Source organism: Arvicanthis niloticus, chromosome 15 (genome assembly GCF_011762505.2).
Source record: "Arvicanthis niloticus isolate mArvNil1 chromosome 15, mArvNil1.pat.X, whole genome shotgun sequence".
Classification (NCBI taxonomy): domain Eukaryota; kingdom Metazoa; phylum Chordata; class Mammalia; order Rodentia; family Muridae; genus Arvicanthis; species Arvicanthis niloticus.
Window position 1 is genome coordinate 24,579,720 of NC_047672.1, and position 17,283 is coordinate 24,597,002.

The 17,283-nt window shown below is 45.6% G+C and overlaps 1 protein-coding gene across 4 annotated transcripts in view; it reads right to left on the bottom strand.

Moving 5' to 3' along the window:
• Positions 1-17,283, bottom strand: part of Tbxas1 (thromboxane A synthase 1) — a 169,292-nt gene that overhangs the window by 119,984 nt on the left and 32,025 nt on the right. For all 4 annotated transcript variants that reach the window (XM_076913512.1, XM_076913511.1, XM_034519692.2 and 1 more), the window contains exon 3: positions 15,443-15,495. In XM_076913512.1, the coding sequence (XP_076769627.1) occupies positions 15,443-15,495 (53 nt within the window). The remainder of the gene's footprint in view (positions 1-15,442; positions 15,496-17,283) is intronic.

Here is a 17,283-nt window from a genome sequence, read left to right on the forward strand (position 1 = left end):
GGCTTTTTGCTCCAGGGTCCCGAGGCATGGGATGATGTCACCTGCATTTAGGGTGTATTAAATCTCCCCACCCCAGTTAACGAATTCTAGAAACCCCCTCATTTGACACGCCCACGAACAGTATTCACCACTACAGAACTCCCAGCCAACATCAGTGACTCAGGTTGATTCACCTTTATTCTTATGGCCCAAGTCTTGCTCAATGCTGCTGTTTTTCCTATAGAACGTTTCTCCTGTAACATTTTCCATCTGTTTTCTTCCCCATTTCTGATGATCTAAATTGCTGTTTTCTCACCAAGGCTAATAGAATGTTCACTATGGATATCCAATATCACATTTCCCTACCCTTATTGACTAATCTTCTCCGTTCTGTCCTAGCCAAAATCTCTAGGCTGTTTCCAAAGCTTATGTGCCTGGGTACATGATTCTCCGTGGGCCCCGTTGCATTTGAAGACATGTGGACTAACCACTTTCTCTCAGTGACTATGTTTTTGCAGGGACTTTGTAATACAAAGGGGGACATCAGCTTGCCTCCTTCAGCAAATGGCCTCAAAGCTGGCATAGGCTTCCGTGGAGGAGCTCAGAGACTGCAGACTGCGTTAGCAAGCTACCAAGCCTGACCTTGACAGATTGAGAATGAAAGGCCAGCTCTGTGGGGAGGTGTTGTTCATAGCACATGAACAGGAACCAAAAGAGAGACCCAAAGGCCACAGTGAGTGCCTGGGGAAGAGGAAGCTTGAAGGGATGGAGGTAGAGTGGAAGACTATAGGTTGTAAAGGACGCCACAGAGAGGAGGTAAGGAGGAGGAGCTCAGTATAGGTGAGTAAGTGGCCACTGATAATAAGGCCAGCTTCCTTTTTGTTTTCGTGTTGTCAAGTGCTAGCTGCTTCACAGCCAATGGAAAATTGGAAGGGAACAGGAATCACTGGGTCCTATGTTCCAGTCAGAAACGCGGGGCTTGCACTGGCCAGTTAAGTTCCAGGATGTTTTCAAGGATGAGCATACATTTCCTCTGGCGCTCATTCTCAAGGTTTGACAGCAATGGTTACCACCTCAGCATGGTGGAAAGGAAAGGCTAGCACTGCTACAAAACATCTTCCAAAAGGCAAAATGATCAGGCTACTATATGAAATAGCACGGAGATCTCCCCTCCCCCTATGCCCAATAAAAGCAGAATTGCTGTCTGATGTTGTAATTCTAGGATGGATGCTCTAAAAACAGAAAGCGGGAACTTGAAGAAACATTTGCATGCTGGTGATCACGGTTGCATTATTGAACTGAGAGCAGGATCTGGGGTTTATACTTGCACACCCACACTCATGGCTTTGTTGTTTACTGAAGCCAACTGGTAGAAGCTCATCAGTGTCCATCAACAGCCAAACAACACAACATGGGGGGTTTATCCAGTGTACACGTTTTTTTTCTTTAAAGAGGAAGAAAATTCTGACACATGATACAAGGTAAATGAGCCCTGAGGACACCTTCCTGGGTGAACTAAGACAAGTACTGTGCGGTTCTGTCAAGGAGATGGAACGTGGAATGGTAGTTGTCAGGGGTAGGAAAGTGGCACAGAGAGGGCAGTGTTTGCTGGGATGACATTTCAGTTTGCCAGATGAAAGCACCGATGTGTATGAATGGCAGTGGTGACTGTAAAGCTCCGTGAACCTGTTTAGAAACACTAAGTTGTACAATAAGAGATGGCCAAGATGATAAATTTTCTCCTGTATATTTTATCACAATAAGAAATGTCCTCTAGGTGTACAGCCTTTGTGCCATTTTGTTATCTGGCTTTGTCTGAGAAGCAGGGACCATCAATCCATTCTTCCAGGTAGATGATGGATACATAAAAAAATCACCCTCTTTCAACTCAGATAAATCCATTGTTCTGCCAATGCTCCTTATGGCATCATGGAAACCAAAGCCCTGGTAGTCATCAATAGGTTTGGATTGGAGAAGGGTGGGATTCAGGATGCTGAGGAGGAGATGAAGCATCCTACTGGGCTCCAGGCTGAGGACAAAGACTAGAGACTGTTTTCTCCTTCGGTGATTTGGGGAACCCAATTCTAGCAGAGGATGCAGTCTTAAGGGAAGGGAACATCTTTTGGGCTGATTAGGGGAAGAATCCGAGGGCTATGTTGACCATTGGACACAGCTATGGACTGACAGTGAGACAGAGATAGGAACTTGTAGAGTTAGAACCATTAAAGAAAAGTAGATTCACTCATAGCTACTCTTTTGTGGTTTATATGCACCAGGCACTGCATCACCGTGGCAAAATGCTGAGGGCGAGGGCAGGAGACCCTTGTCTCAGCCATCTTATTGGGAAAGGCAGTTCCCACTCGGTATCAAACTACCTAATTCCCCTACAAGTGAGTGGCACCTAGAGGTGCTGACATGTTACAGCTCGAAAAGACCACAGTCCCCACATCCAGCTTGCATGCAACAACAGGCTGCCCACCAGCCACTGGTTCAGAGCAAAAGTTAGGTTCCTCTTTAGAAGAGGCAAAAATAGGCTCACCAGCTCACAGTACCTCCCTAGTGGTTAAATGTGGAGTCTGGAGAATGCCAGAGAGTCAGACCTTTATAGATAGTCCCATCAACTGAGAACTGATCCCAGGATGAAAAAAAAAAAAAAAAAAATCCTTCATTTGTGGGTTACAAAATCCTTGCAGTTAGAGGACAAGATGGAGGAGATGTTGTTAAGAATGGGGCCTTGAGACGCCAGGAATAATCAAGGAAGTTATTTTAGTAGTTAAGTTTCTATTATCTGCCCTAGGCATGGAAGCATCATAAAACTTGGTGGTGCCTTGCCAGGGAATTGCTTTGTGCACATAGCTGTGGAAATGTTACACATAAGACTGATCAGGAATAATCGGAATGTGTGGTAAACAACTCAAACTCTCCAAGATTTAAGGGTCCTAGAGGAAAGACGGAGAATTCATTCCATTTTAATGAAGAACTCTGATCATTCAGAATTTAGTCGAATTTCACACGAGTCTGATGGATGGCATGTGACCTTGTGTGTTTGAGCGTTTAGGCCAATGTTTGGAGTTGATTTGGTTTTAGACATTTAGATTAAACAGTTCATTTTCTCCACTGAACAACAAGGTTTTGGACTATATTTTAAATCATTCAAAGGTCCCCTCCTCCTTGCCCTTCTTTATCACCCTTGTCTTTAAGGGTTTTATTTCGTTTTGCTGGTTTTATGCTTTGAGACATGGCATAAAAAGTACTTCAGGGCCTAAGGATGATTCTGACAGACTCAGAACAGAATCTATTTCTGCACCCTAAATGGGCCTTGAACTCATGATTTCTCTGCCTCCATCTCTTGAGGGCTAGAATTACAAGTCATATGCTAACATGTCCGGATTACTCAAGAGTTTTTGAGAAGTTGAAGAGGATTCTCAGCTCACCAATTTTTGATCAGGAGGGAATTTTAAGTTCTATGTGATTGGCTGGATTTTGCTTCTTCAAATTTACAAATGATTTTTTTTTTTTAATTACTAGAGCAAAGATGGTCTGTTCATCTTTTTGGACAGAATATAAATGCTATTTAAATTCTCAACTAATTAAGGCAAGAAGCTACGAGAATTGGGTAAATATGTGAAATTCTTGAGACTATGCACAGGGGTTCTTGACAGGAGACATTTGCATAAAGCTCTGTATTATCGGGACTTATTTCCAGAAGAGAGACTGCCTTGACAAATGTCACAGTGATTCATGACAGTGTTATGTAACTCTATTATGCGTTTTGGGTCGAACAACTTGGATTTGTTGCAGGTATAATTCAATTAAATGTGGAATTTTTTTTTTATTTGAACTGATTAGGTAGAGACAGAGCTTTTTACAGAACTCTAATGTGAGCCAGTCTATTGTTTGGGAACACATCTGTGCAGGTTGTCATGTGGGGATAAAGGAGTTATTGATGCTACCTCTGGCTGTCACCACAAAGGAGCTCCCTCCCCGCTACTTGAGCCTTGTATGCGCTTCTCTGCAGTAGAGCTGGCTACAGACATCAAGGAAGACAAACGGGGAGATCTGTAGCTCTCTGCCCGGCTCTGTGGTGCTCCACTCAGCCCTCCAGGCTGCTCTGTCCTTACCTTCAGGCCCTACTGTGGACCAGAAGCTACATCTTTCTGGGAATACATCAGGAGAGCAGTTTCCTTGGTCTGGATGTGCTGTAGACAGGACGGGCATTTTTCTCACAGGTGGTACTAGGAACAGGGGCTGAGTTCTGAGTTTGGGCAACGCTGTGACTCTCAGAACTGAGTCTGCACATGTGACACACTCCCAGGCTCGGAGCCTATCTTATGTTCCCACCAGCTCCCCTTTCAGAACCCAGAAGCCTCTCATTTGAGTCCTAATGTCCAAGACAGGCTTCCTTGGCAGCTACTTGACTGGTCATATGACTACTATCAGGTGACCTCTCTCTCTAGGGGCAGTCCCCTCCTGCCCATTCCACTGTAGCCGGTGCTTGCTAAAACAGGGAGCTGCCATCTCTCGACCTTCACTTGAGTCCAGCCTGTTGCCCACAGGCTGCATGTGTCATAAGACAGCTAGGAATGAAACCAGGCACATTTGTCATACTATGACGTCAAAAGGGTGGGCACACGTGGAACACGGCACACTCCCCATCAGCTGGAGTGACCTCACTATCCAGAGCCCCGTCTGCTTTCTGTCCCTGATCCACCCCCACCGAAAGAGAACAGTTTCTAAGTCACTTTCTCTACCGCCCAGTTTCCTCGGGATTTTAACCACACTACTGTGAAGCAGGAAAGCCACACAAATTCCTTAGATACCTCTACCTAATGCAAAATAACTTAGATGTCATAATTGCCAATTAATGCATTATTTCTATGGGTGTCTCAGCCGAAAAGATTCTGGACTAAGGCTGAAAGTAATTTCAGTAATAGCTAAATGTGAGGTTTTGAAGACTAAGAAGAATGATGCTCTCAGGCAGGAGGTGCCAGCACTGGGCATAGAGCCAGGTGTGTGAATCCCAGCTCCAGGGGACCAGCTCTGCCGTTTGGATCTGCTAAAGCTGTCCACAGTGGACTCTTGCTGAGCTTTCTCAGAATCTTAAGTCCTAGGGACAATCTCTCTCTCTCTCTCTCTCTCTCTCTCTCTCTCTCTCTCTCTCTCTCTCCTCTCTGTCTCTCCCCCTCCCCTCCCCCTCCCCCTCCATGTCCCCCTCTCTTTCCCTCTTTCTCCTTCTCCCTCTCCCTCTCTCTCTCCCCTTCTCTTTCTCTCTCAGATGTTTTTTTCTAACATGGACCAAGAAGAGTTGGGTCATCACCTGCGGGAGGTTGCATAGTTTCTACTACCTAGAAAAGACTTTCAGATACCACCTGGTCCTTTGCCTTTGACACACTAGTGGTTATGCTGGTTGGATTTTCTCAACTTGACAAACAAGCTAGAGTCAACTGCTAGGAAGGAAACTTAATTGAGGAATTGTCTCCATCAGAGCTCCAGTAGGCAGGTCTGTGGAACATTTTCTTAACATTGTTGTGAGTGGGCTGAGCCAACTACGGGCAGAGCAACTGCTGGGTCAGAGGTCCTGGGTAGCACTAGACCGCAGACTGAGCAAGCCAGTAAACAGCATTCCTTTATGACCTGCCTCCATGTTCCTGCCTTGAGTTCCTGCTCTGATTTCCACTTATGGTGTACTGGAAGCTGTAAACAAAGATAAACCCTTTGTTCCCCACGTTGCTTTCATCCTGGTATTGATCACAGCAGCTCCCTAACACAGTGGTTACAAAATTGTTTACTGAGTCCTGAGCAGCTCGCATTTGTCTTCTTCCTCATGAAGTATTCCTAGTGCTTCTTTTACAAAACTTCCCTACGTGCGTGAGTGCTCTCTTTTGTGTGAGCGTGAGTGTGTGAGCGTGAGTGTGTGAGCGTGTGTGTGTGTGTGTGTGTGTGTGTGTGTGTGTGTGAGCGTGAGTGTGTGAGTGTGTGTGTGTGTGCGCCCATGCACACTCCTGGATCACAGTGTGGTCAATCATCTGTTTACTGAGGTTCATCATTAAACAGAGGGTTAAGGTCACTGATCCAGTTCAGATCTCTCATTTACCTCCAAGCAAACAGGGGAAAAGTGAATGATTGGCTTAAATCCATTAAGCTAACAAGTTGCGGCTAGAAAGAGTGGAAATGGAGATTTGTTTTTTTTCACCCTCCTCTTTTACCACATTCTCTTGAGTGCTTCCAAGACTGAATTAATATACTTTTGTTCCTTTTGAGTATGGAAAAAAATACAGTAGTCATCAAAAAACACATCATGTGTTAAGGCTATTCCTACCTGGATCCAGCATAGATGCCCAGCAAGAGCTGAATGGATAAATAAAATGTAATGTAATACACACATGCACACGCACACGTGCACACACATGCACACACATGCACACTGGAGTTTGTTCAGCCATAAGTAATGATGTTATGAATCTGGTAGAAGCTGGAGATCATTATGTTAAGCAAAATAAGCCAGAGTCAGAAAGACAAGTATTTCAAACTTTCTCTCATTTATGGAATTTAGATTTAAATATAAATATTGGGAGGAATGTGATGAGAGAAGAAGAAAAAGACAGGGCAATTGGTGTGCAAGGGAGACAGATGTATCACATGTGCAGCCTCTAGGTGTGTGTGAGTGTGAGAGACAGAGACAGAGAGACACAGAGACAGAGAACTATTTGAAGGGAAGAGAAATACTAAGAAGGAGGAAAGGGAGCAGGAGGATGAGAGTCAAGTATGTACAAGGTACAATTCTACACCCACATTAAAACGTCATAATAAAATTCACTATTTAATATGCTAACCAAATATCTATACTAAAAACTATCTGCAGCATCTATCACTTCTGCTTTGTTACAGAAAGAGGACGGGGGAGTAACACATGGCAGGAGATAAATGTGGTGAAAGAGTTGGAAACTCAGGGATTTAAGCCAGCTTCAGAGACACCTGTGGATGGAGACCAGGAAACAAGATGCCCTGCCCCATAAGGAAGAATGGAAGTTTGGGGAGATTTCCCCATCAGGGGTGACCAGAGGCTATGACCCTGGAGGCTTAATGGAGAATCAGCTCAGACATCACGGAAGCATGGCTCTAAATATATTTATCTATTTCCTTTTGGTCCCCGACGCACATTTACCTCAGGATAATTGTCTACTTATGAGGCACTGCACTTGGCTGGGGTACAGTTGTCTTGCTGGCCACTTTCCTCCTGTTCTCAAGGGTCTCCTACATCTGCCTGTTTTGTCAGGGTGGGTACTTGATAAAATAATGTTCCCTTAATATTCTGTCTTGGGATTTCTAGTGATACGATGAAATACAAGGATCAAAGGCAACCTGAGGAGGAAAAAGTTGATTTCAGCTTATACTTCAATATCAGAATCCATCACAGAGGGAAGTCAGGGCAGGAACTCAAACAGGGGAGGAGTCTGGAGCCAGGAGCTGATGCGGAGGCCACGGAGGAGTGCGGCTTATTGGCTTGCTTCACACGGCTAGCTTGATGTGTTTTCATATACACTAAGGCCCAGCAGTGATACCGCTCCCTGTGGGATGGGTCCTCCCGCACCAATCATTAATTAAGACAACACTCCATAGGCTTGCCTACAGGCCAATCTTGTAGAGACATTGTCTCCTTTGTGGGTCCCTCTTCTCAGATAACACTAGCTTGTGTCAAGTTAACACAAAACTAGCCAGCATATATGCAACAGCAGTCATAAAATTCCGGGAACTTAAAAATTGTGAACTTCCGGGCCTAGCATTTGTGAACCATGAGAATATGAAAATGTAATTTATGAAGCAACACTCTGTGACTACGGCCTCAAGGCCACCAGGTCTCACTCTCTTTGTTCCAAACTCAGTTGATCTGCTTTTGACCACTCTTCAGCACTCCTCAGTGGAGCTCGGGACAGCCTAACGGTGAGGCTAGTCTCCAGGCCCCAGGAGGTAGGCTGCTGTGTGAAGACTTACATTTCCGTGAGCCATAGATTCTACTTACCTCACACAGAGTCACACTTTCAAGTCCAATGTATTCAGATGTCTTGCAGCGTGAGTGTGTGTGTGTGTGTGTGTGTGTGTGTGTGTGTGTGTGTGTGACTGTGTCTGTATGTCTATGTATGTGTCTCTGGGTATTTGTACCTGTATGTGTGTCTCTGGGTGTGTGTGTGTGTGTGTGTGTGTGTGTGACTGTGTCTGTATGTCTATGTATGTGTCTCTGGGTATTTGTACCTGTATGTGTGTCTCTGGGTGTGTGTGTGTGTGTGTGTGTGTCCGTCTGTCTGTCTGTCTGTTTGAAAACCATCATCCACCACAGCACAGTCTAGCAGGTTACACCCTTCTAATCCCTTCAACTTCCAGTGTTCTTGTTCCATGGGAGAGTTCCGGGAACTCTCACGGTGGTGATATCGACCTTTGACTACGTAGAGCTAACCTCTCTCTGCCCCTCCCAGCCTTCACCTTAGTAAATGGACACAGTGTTTAAGGGCTCGTTTATCAGAAGTACACACGTCAATCACCTTCGGAGCACAAATTCCTGAGAAACAGCACCGTAGTATCCAAGCTGAACGCAACCTTATTAGCGTCACCACAAATGCCACACTGTCTCCCGTATGCATTCCCAAACTCTCCACTATCTCCCTGCCTCCTGACAAAGTGCTATCAGATCACTCATGCTAACTAATTAACTCATGGTGCTAACCCTCCATGTTAGAAGCATAGGCAACACCTCCCCTTTCCGTAGTGTGAACTTTGAAGCTGCGTGTCAGTCCCTCCTTGTTGAAGGCATATTTGCTCAGCACTTTGATATTTTTTTCCGGCACAAGGACCCATAGTTTCCTAGAGATTGATTACTTCAGGTTCTCATAACTGCAAAGGCGCTCTTGGAACATCACCTGCTGCTAGATGCAAGGGGTTTCACACAAACCATTCAAATCAGAGTAGCCAGTAAGGACTCCGGCCTGGTAGCTAGTTCCAGAGAACAGAGGAGTCAGAAGTACTTATAAAAATTCCTAAGTAATGATGTGTGAAAATGTGATACTTTAAACCACTTGGAAAAGGGTGAATTTCTGAGCAGAACCATTTGGAAAAAGTAAGTGGGTATCTTATATGAGTCAGCTTTCTAACACGGTAACAAAACACTGGAGGTAATTAACTTATGAAGAGAAAAGGCTTCTCTTGCTCACAGTTTTAGAGTTCCCATCCATGACCAGATAACTCATTGCTCTTAAGTATCTAATGAGGTGCCTGATATGAGCACGGCAAAGTGGACTGTTCATCTGGTAGCCAGGAAGAAAGAGAAGAGGGAAGGACTAGAATCCCACAGTCCTCTGTGAGGGTGTGCTCACAATGACTTCCAGGATCCCCAGCAGGCCTCACCTCCTAAAGATCCCACAGCCTCCCAATATCTTCACCCTGGGAGCAACACCTTGTACATATATTAAACATAAAGGGCTACTTTCCTTAATATGTAAAGTTTTTATGAATAAAATAGGAAAACACAAACTCAACACTAAGTGTCAAAAGACTCTCCAGAAAACAAAATACAGTGAATTTTAAATGCATAAAAAATGTTCAAAGTTGTTTAAGATAAATAAATACTAATTAAAGCAACAGCAATATGCCATCGAATGCTAATAAATTTCTGACCACTTATTTTAGTGGCAAATATGTGAAGAATCAAATTTTCTCATGTTTTATTTGGGGAAACATAAGTTGATATATGCCCTAGAGAGAGCAATTTAGTAATATCAAAATAAAAAATGTAGATAGTGGCTGGCCTAAAATTCCATTCCCAAGGATTTATCCTACGGACATACTCAGGCAAGAGAGTAATGTTGTATATTTGAGAATATTCGCTGCAGTGTTGTTTGTGAAAGCAAAAGGCATTGCTCAACTGAGAAGTTATTTTTAAAGTCAGTGTATTTCCATACAATTAAATCCTTTAAAAAAATAATGTAGCATTTAATAAGGAGTGTATCGAAGGAGAACGTTGACCATTAATGAGCACAGCGGGAAGGAAGAGCAATCCCTACCCATCACCCATTATCCACATGAGGAGAAGCTGGGGACAAAGGCTGCCTTCATGGCTCAGGGTGTGAAGTCACGCAGGTCAAGTGTGTATCCACACACCCCTGGTGCTTTATGAATCATGGGTGGCGATCATGTTTACTTATTTACAACTTAGTGTCTTACTGGGAATGCAGGAGGTTATGCAACAAAGGTGGCTTCGTGGAGGGACACAGTGCACAGGTGCCAGGTGCCAGGTGCCAGGTGCCAGGAATGAGCCTCGCCTTCCAACAAGGGGGAGCAATGTTTGCACTAGGGCTGGAGATTAGAGTGACGTGGAGGCAAGAAGTGAAAGCTAAATAAAAGCAGGGCTTCGAGTGAGTGGCTGACAGGCAGATGGGGGAAGGGGATGCTGATGCAGACCTTTGGTGGTCGCTAACAAGCAGAAGGGAGGCCCTATGTATCTATAAATAATAGTCACAGCCTGCTAAAGGGTTCTTATTTACTGCATTTTATAGTCTGTCACAAACCGGTGGGGCATAATTTCTACCCTGTTTATATTTAATCATCAGTGATGACATTGATATCATTCTTGAGGGCATTGGAATGGAATATAATAGTATAGCTTGGACCTGATCTTCAGACTGAAAGAGATTATGGGTAATTGTTAATTGCTTTAAGATTATCCAAAGCCATAGGTCTCTGTCATCTTCATCTTTTGTGACCAATGGCACTACTGGGCAAGTTAGAATTGACCTAGCACCAGAGGTACAAGCTGAGCAGTATGGACACTGGGCTACCTGGTTTATGCTCAGATTCAAAGAAGGATGCAGTTTACACAGACCTAGCAAAGCCACCTACATAATTAGACACTTGAAGTCAGTGAATGTGATAGTGAAAGTGAGTATGATAGTGATAGTGAATGTGACAGTGATAGTGAATGTGATGGTGAATGTGAGAGTGAAAATGATAGTGAATGTGATGGTGAATGTGAGAGTGATAATGAATGTGACAGTTTTAGTGAATGTGAGAGTGGTAGTGATAGTGAATGTGAGAGTGATAGTGAATGTGAGAGTGGTTGTGAGAGTGAATGTGAGAGTGAATGTGAGAGTGATAGTGAATGTGGTGGTGAATGTGATGGCAAATGTGAGAGTGGTAGTGAGAGTGAATGTGAGAGTGAGTGAAATGAATGTGGTAGTGAATGTGATAGTGAAATATATATGGTAGTGAATGTGACAGTGTTGATAGTGAATGTGATAGTAACTGAAAGTGAATGTGTTAGTGATAGTGAGTGTGACAGCGACAGTGACTGTAATAGCTACAGCTGTCAGAATAACGATGACACTGTCCGTCTCTCTCAGCAAAATCCTTCACCAGCAATGCCTTCGCAGAACCAACAGTGGGAAGGGAAACCAGCAGTGGGAAGGGGGACCAGCAGTGGGAAGGGGGACCAGCAGTGGGAAGGGGGACCAGCAGTGGGAAGGGGGACCAGCAGTGGGAAGGGGGACCAACAGTGGGAAAGGAGACCAGCAGTGGGAAGGGGGACCAACAGTGGGAAGGGGGACCAGCAGTGGGAAGGGGGACCAGCAGTGGGAAGGGGGACCAGCAGTGGGAAGGGGGACCAGCAGTGGGAAGGGGGACCAGCAGTGGGAAGGGGGACCAGCAGTGGGAAGGGGGACCAGCAGTGGGAAGGGGGACCAGCAGTGGGAAGGGGGACCAGCAGTGGGAAGGGGGACCAGCAGTGGGAAGGGGGACCAGCAGTGGGAAGGGGGACCAGCAGTGGGAAGGGGGACCAGCAGTGGGAAGGGGGACCAGCAGTGGGAAGGGGGACCAGCAGTGGGAAGGGGGACCAGCAGTGGGAAGGGGGACCAACAGTGGGAAAGGAGACCAGCAGTGGGAAGGGGACCAGCAGTGGGAAAGGAGACCAGCAGTGGGAAGGGGGACCAACAGTGGGAAGGGGGACCAGCAGTGGGAAGGGGGACCAGCAGTGGGAAGGGGGACCAACAGTGGGAAGGGGGACCAGCAGTGGGAAGGGGGACCAACAGTGGGAAGGGGGACCAACAGTGGGAAGGGGGACCAGCAGTGGGAAGGGGGACCAACAGTGGGAAGGGGGACCAGCAGTGGGAAGGAGGACCAGCAGTGGGAAGGGGGACCAACAGTGGGAAGGGGGACCAGCAGTGGGAAGGGGGACCAACAGTGGGAAGGGGACCAGCAGTGGGAAAGGAGACCAGCAGTAGGAAGGGGGACCAACAGTGGGAAGGGGGACCAGCAGTGGGAAGGGGGACCAGCAGTGGGAAGGGGGACCAACAGTGGGAAGGGGGACCAGCAGTGGGAAGGGGGACCAGCAGTGGGAAGGGGGGTGGCTCAGGAGCCTCTTCCAATTATGAGTCCCAAACTCTGGCCAAGCCACAAGTAGGTAAGGATCCTAATACCCAACCACGGTCATCTTATAACTTCGCCGTGCACACCCCTCTCCACGAGATCCCTGCCGTGCACACCCCTCTCCACGAGCAGGCTGTGCTGTCACAGGAGTGGGAGGGGGAGTTCAGTGCTTCTGTGCTAGGCATCCATGGGACAGAGTTTCATTTGTCCCACGAGAAATCAAACCTATCTGATTTTTCAAGTTTGAAGAGGACCATGATAGACTCTATTTCCTAGTCATAAAAGCAGCCCGAAAATCATCGTAATTTAAACAAAATTGTTTCCTGGGGGAGGGGGAAAGGGTGGGGATCTTTGTTGTTCATGGGCCATGGCCCTCTTTGACATTCTGAATCGAGAGACCATTATGCCAAAGTTAAGGATCAAGAAGAGTCTTTTAGGTGAGATGGGAGCTTAGACAGAGCCATTTCTACCTGACCGCTCACTGATGGAGACGGGGAGACGGGGAGACCACAGACGCAGCAGGAAGTGTCTTATGACCCATCATTCTTTCTACGGGAGGAAAGGTTGATGGCTTTGTGTGAAGAAATTATTCCATCATTCCCGCCCCCCTTTTTCACCAGAGGAGGGAACAAAGAATAGAGATGATACTGCAATTTTGATCTCCACAACCTCATTTGAAATCATTCTCTGTGATTTAAGTTTTCTGGAAATGAAAAGGATAAATTGTGTGAACTTAGTTAAAGTTGGAAAGAAAAGTTGATTGGATAGCCTGTTGTCAAGGAAACCAATTCTCTCTCTCTCTCTCTCTCTCTCTCTCTCTCTCTCTCTCTCTCTTTCTCTCCCTTCCTCTCTCCCTCCTTCCCTTTCTCCCTCCCCCCCTCTCTCTCTCCCTCTCTATCTCTCTCCCTCCTTCCCTTTCTCCCTCCCTTCCTCTCTCCCTCCTTCCCTTTCTCCCTCCCCCCTCTCTCTCCCTCTCTCTCTCCCTCCTTCCCTTTCTCCCTCCCTTCCTCTCTCCCTCTCTCCCTTTCTCCCTCCCCCTCCCTCTCCTCTCCTCTCTCTCTCTCTCTCTCTCTCTCTCTCTCTCTCTCTCTCTCTCTCTCTCTCGTGTGTGTGTGTGTGTGTGTGTGTGTGTGTGTGTGTGTGTGTATGTGTGTGTGTGTGTGTATGTGTGTGTTCCTGTCTTTTATATTCTTCATCTGACATTTAAGGATAACTCTACAGCACTGAAAGCTTCCACACTAAAACTGTGTAAAAAAGAATTCTCCAAGAAAGTAATTTCTAGAATTTAAAACTTGGGAGAACCTTGCCTAACTCTGGCGGAGACAGCAACCTTTTGAACCAGTTCTGCATCCTAGAAACATAGGTGGTCACCACAGTCTGGGTCAGGCCACTGCAGAGTGAGGTTGGAAAGGTGGCTTGGTAGCTTTTAGGGTTAGGAGAGAGGCAGACAAGTCAGCCCCTCCAGTGCTTTAGTGAGTCTCATGCTTACAGCCAGAAGCTACCTGTGAAGAGTGAAATTCTGAGTGAAGTCAGAGACCACAGAGAGGGAGGAGGAACTTATTATTTAAAGACAATTGCCACCTCCCCAGTACCCCAGGGGAGGGCCAAACCTCCCCCACTCCATCAACACCAGGCTTGACCGAGGGACTCTGTTGCCTTACAGCATGCTCCCTCTCCAGTTCTGAGTTTGGCCAGCAAAGATGTCAGCAAGCATGCCCAGCAGTGTTCCTTGCTCTCTTGAATCTGCGTTCTCGTGAGAAGACCCTCCCCTAATGAGGCTGATCTTCCACAAAGGCTAGGAAACGTGAGAGGCAGCGCTGCACAGAGGAGTCTGCTCCCAGATGACACAGGAAGCCCAGAAAATCCTTCCAGCCAGGCCATTCTTAAGCCGGCCAACCTCAGCCAACTCTCAGATGCAGGCTAAACGATAAGTTGCTTATGTCACTGAGTTTGCGGGGCAGAGGAGTGTGTTACACACAGCAGTAACAGACGTATGTATGTAGAATATCCACTACAGCAGCTTAACTTTTTAATTTCTCAAGGCCATGTAAAACAGTAGAAAGTGGGCAGACCACTTGTTTCCCTGGGTAGAGCCATGTCCACGCATACCTCAAGCCAAATATTACCTTTCCAAAGCAGCACCGACTGAATACAGGTTGAGACCTTCCGGGCACAAAGGTTTCCAAACAGTGGAACTCATCAGAATGGGCAAACAGTATGACAGTAATTTAGCACACCTAGAGAAATGACTGCCAGCCTGGAGAGCCAGGAAAAGCTACTAAATTCACCCAGTGGCTGAGGAGGAGCCTTGTGGAAACATACTGAGAGTATGGGGACCCAGGATGAAGAGCAAGAAGATTCAAGTCTTTCAGAACTAGAATAAATATATATATGCAAAGATTCAGTGCTAACATTCTTGAACAAATGCTTTAAAGAGGGGTTGGAGAGATGGCTCAGCAGTTAAGAGCACTTGCTGCTCTTGCAGAGGACCCGGGCTTAGTCCTCAACACCCACGTTTGGCCAATAACCATCTGTACCTCCAGTTCTAGAGGAGCCAATGCCCTCTTCTGGCCTCAGTAAGCTCCGGCATGCATGTGGTACACTCATACAGGCTCACACACATGCACATAAATTAAAAATAAATTCATCTTTAAAAAAAAACAGTATAAAAATAATCCAAAAAAATAAAGGGAAGGGCTATATTACTTTTGTGGCCACAAGGGTGACCAGTGTCCCAGTGTATCCAGGACGGGATTGGTCCCACTATTGCCATAGTCATTATTCACACAGCTTATTTCCAGTGTCAGAAGTGTGCCAGGTGAGCTGACAATAATAATATTGCTAGCAGGCATACCTTACCCACGGGATGGAACTAGACAGGTCCAAACAAGAGCGAGCTCTCTGTATGTGTGACCTGTAGGGTATTTGTCCTTCTTAGGCATCCTCAGAAAGAAATTCACAATAGTACTGTGCATGTCAGTCCTGCTGCCATCGTAACTTCCACATTAGCCCATCATGAGAAGTATGTAGAAGAGGATGTGGGTCTTTCTCTTACCCACACAGAGGCCCGTATCGCTCTCGGAGTTCCAATTGGCTCTTCCAAAAGCCCTGGAAGGAAAAACACACACACATAGCACCATGGTAAGAATAAGACTAAGTAAAATTCCAACAATTCCAACTTACTCAGAAAAAAAAAAGCCTAGAACAGCAAGAACACAATTATATAAACAATAAAAGAAGAATCACTGTTATATTGCACTGAGGTACTGTAGAATATTGAGTAAAGAAATGGCTTTTTAAAATATTGCTGAGTGAAACTCTCAGCAGCTCTATTTAATGGACAGAAGAGACCGTGGGCACTTAAGTTATCCACGTATAATTGCTGCTCACACATCTGAAAACTATTTGCTTTCGCATCTGCAATATTCCCCCTCGGATATGGTTCGTGTCTGCCAAGTCTCCTCTCATGACCCATATATATGTGTACACTTCCGAATCTGCCCAAATCATCACAAGTTCTGAGCTCGCACGATCTGAGTTCGATGTTCAAACACAAGACCCCATAGGCAGAAACTCTAGAGTACCAGAAGATGTGCATGGGGCAAAATGGGTGGAGGTGAGAAAATGCTAACACCCCCCCCCATATGCTGTAGAGATGGAGTTGAGGATGTAGATCGAGGGCATATGCAGGTATGATGGAAGGACACACACGCACACACATGCCCAGCGCGCGCACACACACACATATAAACAGGCATGTGTTGGGAGGGGCTGGGTGGAAAATGCTAGATTTAAGTCATAGAGGTGGAGGGCCAGAGAGCTGGTGATGAAAGGAAGCACATGTTCTGAATGGAACCATGCCCCGTTCCCAGTAACTCCAAACAATGCATACCTGGGCTATAGCAAGGGAAACCCAGATGAAGACAATAGACTGTAAATTCAAGGCCCCACCCATAAGACAAAATGCTACATAAAACTAAGGAATACAGAGACAGGAGAAATAGTCCTCCCTAGTCATTAACCCCTTGATTGGTTATCCAGACTAAGGGGTCAGCCCTGAAGACACACACATAAGTAACACTGAGTAAGCTGTATCTATACCTTTTTATTTATAAACTAAAGAAGGGGTCATGATTTTGAGAAGAACAGGAGAGGCATATGAAAGGTAGGGAAGAAAGGCAGAAAATATTGTGATTATATTAAATATAATTATATATAATAAAATAAATATACATCAAAATATATTTAATTATATTTTAATTAAATAAATAAAAGTACCGAGGTGGGTGCCCAAAAGATTAGTATGTCTAAGTTTTTAATAAACCTCTCTAATGAGTTGACCTTCCTGTTAGAGAGAGGGATGGTGTTGCAACATCTGTAAAGCAAGCTTAGCTGTGTTCTAAAAAAAAAGCATGACAGAATTTATATATACAGGGACGATAAACTAAGAGGAACTGATGTGGACATTCTTTGAGTCAGCCATCCGGGGTTCTTCTTACATGATAGTTATTTTGTCTGCTTCTAAATGTTAATAGCAAGTTGATTTTACTTAACTGGCTATGACTGATCATCTCCCCCCCCCCCCGTGATGTATGGAATTTATTTTCGTTCAATTTCCTACATGATTTGTTTGTTCTATTTTGACACTTTAGAATCTCTTCACACTTGCTTCAAGAGGGTGTGGGAGGTCTGTTGGGAGTGATTGTTTGTGATTGTTAAAAGTTGTGAACGGGGCACCCCAGAGGGAGAGATGGGAGAAGAGGGTGTTTGAAAAGCTGGGAAGACAAAAATGCTGGCAACAAATGGTGACCCCAGAGAAAGAAACAGAGAGAAAACTGGAAAGTGTCAGGCAAAAGGCCAGATGTGGGTCATTCTCTGCCGAGGAAGTGGAGCAGA